Source organism: Pinus tabuliformis, chromosome 4_1 (assembly GCF_031772625.1).
Source record: "Pinus tabuliformis cultivar Carrire ecotype Pingquan chromosome 4_1, CPIR1, whole genome shotgun sequence".
NCBI classification, from domain to species: Eukaryota; Viridiplantae; Streptophyta; class Pinopsida; order Pinales; family Pinaceae; genus Pinus; species Pinus tabuliformis.
This window is the reverse complement of record NC_142303.1, coordinates 33,634,895-33,642,792: the sequence shown is the minus strand read 5'-3', so window position 1 is coordinate 33,642,792 and position 7,898 is coordinate 33,634,895. Positions and strand designations below refer to the sequence as shown.

Below are 7,898 nucleotides of genomic sequence, written 5' to 3'. Positions count from 1 at the left end.
TCAATCCAACAACTCTCACAAAATTTTGGGTGATGGGGCGGATGGCCTTGAGTTGTTCCTATGTGAATTCATAAGGTTGTGTAGTATCAGGTTGAGAAAAATTACCAACATCTAGAATGTGCGCAAGGGAGTTGCTGGGTATGTTACTGCCTTGACCAGAGGAAGTACACTTCCTGTTAGATTGCCCGACTCTTACTCACATCTTCTCTCATTTCCCTAACATCTACCAACTATAGTGAACTTGAATAAGATTATGAAAAATCACAATTAAATTCTTATTTTCACAAAATTTGATAAACACCATTATTATTAACGGACCATCTCCACCATCATCATCATCTATTTTTTTTATCTTCAATATATTTACCAACATTTATATATTAATTTTATTTTTTAAACTTTTAAAAATAATACCAACATAAATATATATTTTATACATTTTAAGTAACATAAATTAATTTAATTATATAAATTTTTAATTCATAAAAAATATATATTTAAAAATGTTAATTCTGTTCTGTATTAAAAACATAAAATATGTATTTAAGTCCATATTTGTTTCTTCACATTTTTAATCGAGTGAAAAACATGAAATAAATAATTTATTTTAAAAATTTACTTAAAATAAATATATTATTAATACATTTATACGTAATAAATAATTTTGTTATTATATAATATATTAATAATACAACAACATTTATAATAAATTTATTATTATAATAAAATTCAAAATATTTTAAATAGAAAAACATTTATTATTATAAAAATTTATCGGAAATAATATACATAAATATCTCCGTCGTTGCCATTGTAATTATCATGAGTAATTCATAAAGAAAAAGTATAACATCATAAAAGTGTAGGATGATAAAGTCTTTTTTAAAATTTTAACTTAACCGCATAAAATTCTACCTTGAATTGAGGTGGATATCTTATACTTCACATATTTTATGATGGGAGAGTATCTGATCCACGGTGTCTGCAACGTATGATTGTTGGACATGACATACCCGCTTCCAAAACATGATATTGGATATTTATAATATATTTTTATTTAGATTAGATTGGTGATTTTACATGGGCATGGAATATTTTTAATTGGTAATTTTGTTCCATATTCAATTGCAGATTAAGTAGTAAAATTAACTATTTAGTCTTCTCAGATATTCAAATTTAAGGTCAATTTCAAATTATTAAAAATATATTAAAATATGTTCAAAAACATGAGGTACAATATATTAAAAAAATGTTAAGAAACAAAAGGTAAATAGGAAGCTGTTTTAAAAAAGATACATATGAAGTGTTTTTAAAAAAAATATGATTTTGCAGTTAAGTAATTTTCTTTTTGCACAAATATTGATATGGTAATGTAATAAACAATATTTTATATTTTAATAAAAAATAATTAATTAATAAAAATAGTTAATTAATTGTTTTTATATTGTGGTAAAATTTATGGTAATGTAGTTGTGAAACTAGTTTTGGGAATAATCAGTGTTGGCTATTATTCTAATTTAATGTTATCCAAGAAAAATCATACCACAGAAATTACTTTACTAGCGATGTATAAGAAACAGGGTTTAGCCGAAAACCACACCATAGAAATTACCCCATTAGTAGTTCATAAAAAGAGGGTTTAGGTTCTCCTAAATACCTTTAAGTCTTACTTTACTAGCAATCCATAAGAAACAGGGTTTAGCCGAAAACCACACCATAGAAATTACCCATTAATAATCCATAAAAAACTAGTTTAAGTTCTCCCAAATGTTAAGTCTTAGGCCATCACATTTGTAGACATACTATGTATATCATTATTATTTTCATTTTATTCTTTACATCATTATTATTTTCATTATTAAATCTATTTATGAAAAAAGTTATTAAATCTATTTATGAAAAAAGAAAAACATACTTTTATATAAATCACTATTATTTTCATTATAAGTCTATTTACGAAAAAAGAAAAACAAGCTTTCATATAAATAGCATTCCTATATTTTGATGGAGGATTGGTTGTGAAAAAACACACAACTTTATATATGCTTCTCTAACTTAAAAATGAGGCTTTAGTATTGTTTTTTTCCTTGAAAATTATGGAAATTCTCCCAATATTTTGTTAAAAGCCTATTATGGTTTTTGTAAATCTATGTTACAGTTGTCAAACTTCAATATTTTGGGTGTTTTGCAGATTTTTTTATGGTGCTGAATCCATTTCCAGTACCAAAAATATTATTCAAACAAGGCTACTGCAAGATTTCTTCAAATTTGAATTTTTGACTCAAATTCCAACCACTTTTGACCATCCTCCTTAGTAAACTACTTCAAAAATAAGTTTGGTCAAATTCGAATCTTGTGATAAAAGCACCTGGTTCTGATCCACAGGAAGAAGGAAGCTAATGCCGCCAACAGACATGCCCCTCCCAATATGAGGAACGTGACACTGAAGCATTTGCTTCCACTACAATCTCCTTCCTCATCTTCTTGCGTAGCCGCCTCTTGGTCGTATAAATTCCCAGCCACCCACACATTAAGCACATACGATACCAGAGGGCTACCGGCTAGCACCACATTGTACAGAGTCCCAAAATGGCAAAGACCAAAGAGCTCGGAAACAGTAGTAGGATTCAAGCACCAGTTTGCTCCAAGGAAAAGCCCTATCACAATGCATCCAAAATACAGACTCCCTTGAACACCAGAGGCTACAACTACATATCCACACGACAGAATCAATGCTGCAATCGCTGTGATTAATGGCCTCGCTATTCCAAATCGGTGGAGCAAATAATCAGAAAACACACCCCCGCCGAAACGTCCTGTAAATTGCGATATCGAGATGAGGCTGACGAATATAGTGAAATCGTTTCCCGAATAACCGAGGGAAGTTGCTACCTGGCTCATATTGTCAATTACCACAAACCCTGTCCCCAAAGCTATCGCAGAAGTAAATAGTACCAACACGAAATTGAGACTGCATAACGCACCTAAAAGGGAATTATCATCTAAATCTGCATACATATATAAGATATTAATATTAATATAATAGATGGACGCTAATTAGAGTTAGTTAATTGGTCAAGTTTTTGTTGCTTGCTAAATTAATATCTCCGAAATAATCATAATTTCAAAATTCATTTCATAATACTCACCCTTCAGATCTACAGGATGATCAGAATTGCATCTTGGACTTTCTTGTTTGCCAGGTTCCATGGCCGAGCCATTGATGATCAAGGGTTCATCTTCCATGTCCGAGCCATTGATGATGAAGGGTTCATCTATTGAAGAAGAAGCCATTAATGTCCCCCTGTTATATGGGCCTCTCAATTTCCAGGCGAGACACAATGGCGTTAAGAGGATCAAAATCACAGTAACACCTTCTGCTCGATTGGCCAGTAAATTGTCTCCATCCCAGCAGGTGCAACCCATCAAAAATATTGCTAATATAACAACTGGTGCTGAAGTGGAAAGTAGCTTCACTGTAGTCGATTTTCTTGAATTGTTATCACAATCTTTCTGTGCCATGCTCAATTCAGGAAGGTCTTCATTACCCAAATTCTCTTCTTCTTCTTCCTTGGAATATGGCAATGCAGAATACTGGCTCTGATCAACCCTTGTATCAAAGGAATACTTGCGAACAAAAGGCATGAGAAGAAATGTAACGGCAGGAGGAAGCCACGCTACCATTAAAATAAACGAAGAACTATCCGTGCGTTGGGCTGATGGGATGACATGCCAGAATCTTGAAAGTATGGCACTACTTAACCCTAGGCAGCCTTTCAACAATCCCAACACAATTCCTCTGTTGGCAGGGAAATTGCTGACACAAGTCACAATACATGCTGTATTGTAGTATGTTTGACTGTTTACTGCAAAGCAGATGACTAAACAAATTTCCCACAGGGCAGGCGTGGGCAATTTCTGAGTGAGGAAGAGCCATAGAAGGATATATCCGATCACATTCTGCAGACATCCGACCAGCAGAACCAGCCATGGAGGAAATCTGTCATACAGAATTCCAGCAAGAATGCCCACACATTCTCCTATGTCTTTGAAGACCGAGATTGTGTCCAGCTGCTCCTGATCATATCCAAAACGTGTTTTAATAGTCTCAGAATAGATGCTGAAACTGGACGAGGCACCTGCACAGCATTCAATCCAAATGCTGGCCACAAGAACTGTCCATTTGTTCTGCAACAAACCTCGTACTCCCGAGGTCCACACCATTGTTTTTTTAAAGCTTCAGTTGAACTGCTTTGCAGTCGATCTTCATCAAATTTATTTCCACGGGCCGGGGGCTAAAGTTTGTTGATGAGGTCCCACATCTGGCATAACTTGAGACGGCACATTCATTTTTATGAATAGTGACGGCTTAGTTGAAACATGGAAAAGCAATATCTTAATTTGTGTTTCTGGCGGTCAGTGAAAGTAAATAAATATATTAATAAAGTAAATAAATGTATTTATATATTTAAATATTTAAATTAAATAATAATAATTGTGAGGCTGGTTAATACATTAAATAGGTGTTCCATGGTTTCTGTGTAAGTTTTTATTGGCATTCAATTTAGTGAGCAAGGTGCTAGATTGTTTCGTTGAGATTTTTTTATTTGGTATTGAATTTTGCTTATGGTGAAAAATTTCTCACTTTTATTATTGATCCAAAGTATTAGTTAATAAGTTAAAATATGATGAAGTTCATTATTATAATAAATATTTTTAAATTTCCATCAAGCTCATTATTGTAACAAATATTTTGAAATTGAAATTTAATGTAAGTGTAAGTAAGGTATTTTAAAAGAAAATGTATCTGGTTTTCCATAGTTTTAATGTCACAAATATCACAAATCTTTTTAATTCGAGACTTTCACAAACAATATTCTCATTTTCATTTTTATGAACATCAAGTCATGAAAGTTTGTTTTTATCTTAGCAATATTGATTCTATGTATTACATTAATTAAAGCATGGAGATATTTTTAATCTTCTAAATTAGAGTTAATTACCCTTATAATCAAGGTTAATTCCTTTCTAGTTTTTTTATAGTATCACAATTTCTCCTTAAACTTAAATGTAATAATAGTGGTAGCATATTTACTTCTCAATGATTTAGCCAATACCTAATATCTTTATGCAATCATGATTGACTCATAGATGGTTTTGAGTAAAGTTTGAAACAACCTTAGAAAACCACTTTCTTCGACACATAGCAAATACTAGTAATAGGATAATGATATTTTTATAAGAAGGATAAGATTACAAGTTATAAAATTCTTTTGAATTTTCCTTTTTCTATAAACCTTTATAAATGATATAGTCCAAAATATCATAAACATATGGGTCTTACTAAGAAATTTCTTCTTATTCCATAATCTAAGTTTATTTACTTATAATTATCATTTTCTCATCATTATAATTAGAATTATATATGAATAGTAATCTATTTCAAAATAGTTAAAAATAATTAATATTATTTTATATTAATGGAGAAAATGGTTGCATTGTTATAACATTCTCCCTAGTTTAGGATTAGTTCCTAAAGTTTAGGGGTTTGGGTGCAACTTCCTAATTCCTAGTATTGTATTTAATGATGTAATCTTTCATTGATGAATAATAGAGTGTACGAGAGTGATCTCTCTGTTTTGGTGAGTGTAGTCTCCAGGTGCAGGCCACACCTGAGAGCTACATCTCTTTCTTTTCAATTTTGTTCACATTTTATCTTGGTATCAGAGCTCAGATTGGGTGAGCCTGATCTTTTGTCACCTTGTGGCTGAAGTGCCTTTTTTGTAGCTAGCTTACCTGTGTGGTAGAATTGCCTGTGTGGCAGAATTGCCTGTGTGGCTTGAAGTGCCTTTGTGGCCGCGTGTACACAAGAGCTCTGTGCTCAATTGAGCAGGTGGACTGCAGAACACCTGGCTCGGACTCATATTTTTTTTCTGAGTGGAGAGGATATTGGCGCGCTTTTTGCGCTGACAGAAGCGCTAGGAGGGGGAATTAACGCGGATTTGTTGGGATTAATCGCGCCAGAGCGCCAGAACATCCAATTGGTGCGGAATTTAAGGAGGAAATCGCGCCAGCAAAAATACTCTAACCGATTTTTAATTGGCGCGGATTTTTTGCTCGGGATAGCACCAAAACAAACGGGATTTTTTGCACGCTGATTGAGGACGCGCCAATCTTCCTTCAAGGGGATCTGCGGGAAGCCTCAACTTCGTTTGGCGGTTTGCAAGGGGTGCAGATCGGCGAAGTTGCAGATCTATCCGGGAGAGGCAGATCGGATCAATTTTTTATCAGATCAGATCTTCGGCTGTATTGAAGACGCCGAATTTGCTCATTGGAGTGGGATTGCCAGACACTGTAGATCGGTGGCAGAGGTGACACATCGATCTGACAGGTATTGTTTTTTTGTTGTTGGGTAGATTCAGAATTAGTAATACGATGGAATCTTACCTTAACGAGTCTGGTAAACTTAATGGATCTAACTTCAAAAATTGGAAGTTTAAGATCCAGACCTTGCTCAAGGGTGTGAATGCTTGGTCCATAGTTACAGGCGATGCACAGAAGCCGAACGGAGGGCCACAGGAGCAAGATTGGGAAAAACGAGAGAACAAGGCCAAAGTCTTGTTGAAGATGTCTGTGAAAGACAATGTTATTGCGCACATCAGAGACTGTAAAACGTCTGCGGACATCTGGACGAAAATCAAAAGTCTGTATGAGACCCAGAATACAAGCCGAGTCTTGGCACTTAAAAGCAAGCTATTTTCAATGAGGATGGACGAAAGGGAGACTGCTACTGCATTTGTTGCGCGAATTAAAGATGTGAAAGACGGATTGGGGGCCATCGGAGTGGCGGTGTCTGATGAAGATCTTGTTGCAATCACAATGAACGGGATGCGTGATGATTTTCAAACGTTCATCACTGGAGTATCGGCAAGGGAGAAAGCGCCCTCATTTGATGATCTCACTGGGATCTTGCAGCAAGAGGAGGAGCGGCAGCAGAACTTGAACCCCCAGAGTGATGATCTTGCATTGATGGCGAAACGACGATCATCCAAAGGAAAGTAGTCACAGCAGCAATCAAAGCAGAAAGGAGGAACATCACATAAGAATCTGCATTCTCATAAAGGTATGCTTGCAAATCATTCTGAAAAGAAATGTTATTATTGTGGAAAGAAGGGTCATATACAGAGTGAATGTTATAAGAAGCAGGCTGATGATGCAAAGAGGAGGCAGGCAAATGCAAAGCACAGAGGATACTTTGTTGAAGAAGAAGACTTCAGTCATGAATTTCGACTGTTCACAGTCGACTGTGCCCTTTCAGCATCTAATGAAGATGATATTTGGTATGTCGATTCCGGAGCATCCTCTCACATGACAGGTAAAAAGGAATTTTTTGATAGTCTTGAAGAAAGTATAAATGGATCAAAAATATATCTAGGAGATGATAGTGGATACGAGATTAAAGGTCATGGGGTGATTTCAGTTAAGTTACCAAATGGAAAAATTAGTCACCTTACAAATGTTTTATATGTACCTGGAATTAAGAAAAATCTGATATCTATATCCATGATGGCTGATCAAGATATGCAAGTCGAATTCTTCAAGACTCACTGTGTGATAAAGGATTGCAGGAATGAAATAGTTGCAACAGGCATGCGAGTTGGAAGCCTATACAGATTGGATGCAAAAAGTATACCAAAGCAAGCCATGGTTGCAGGAGCATCGACAGCCGAACAACTCTGGCATCAGAGGTTCGGTCATTTGAATTTGCAGGACCTCATGTTATTGCAGAAAAAAGGTATGGTCGAGGGACTCCCTATCTTTCGTAATATTCAGTTAAATTGTGATGGTTGTGCCTTAGGTAAAATGCATAGAGAACAGTTTCATGTGCATGATAGGAG

At 34.8% G+C, this 7,898-nt stretch overlaps 1 protein-coding gene across 1 annotated transcript; it reads right to left on the bottom strand.

Annotated features, from left to right (window-relative positions):
* Positions 1–2,016: 2,016 nt before the first annotated feature.
* Positions 2,017–4,312, bottom strand: LOC149174047 (protein NUCLEAR FUSION DEFECTIVE 4-like). The gene is made up of 2 exons (XM_089419155.1): positions 3,150–4,312; positions 2,017–3,008 (listed from the first exon to the last, which is right to left on the bottom strand). Exons 1-2 carry the CDS (start codon positions 4,222–4,224, stop codon positions 2,341–2,343), a joined length of 1,743 nt encoding a protein of 580 aa, XP_089275281.1. The 5' UTR covers positions 4,225–4,312; the 3' UTR covers positions 2,017–2,340.
* Between the last annotated feature and the right edge of the window lie 3,586 nt (positions 4,313–7,898).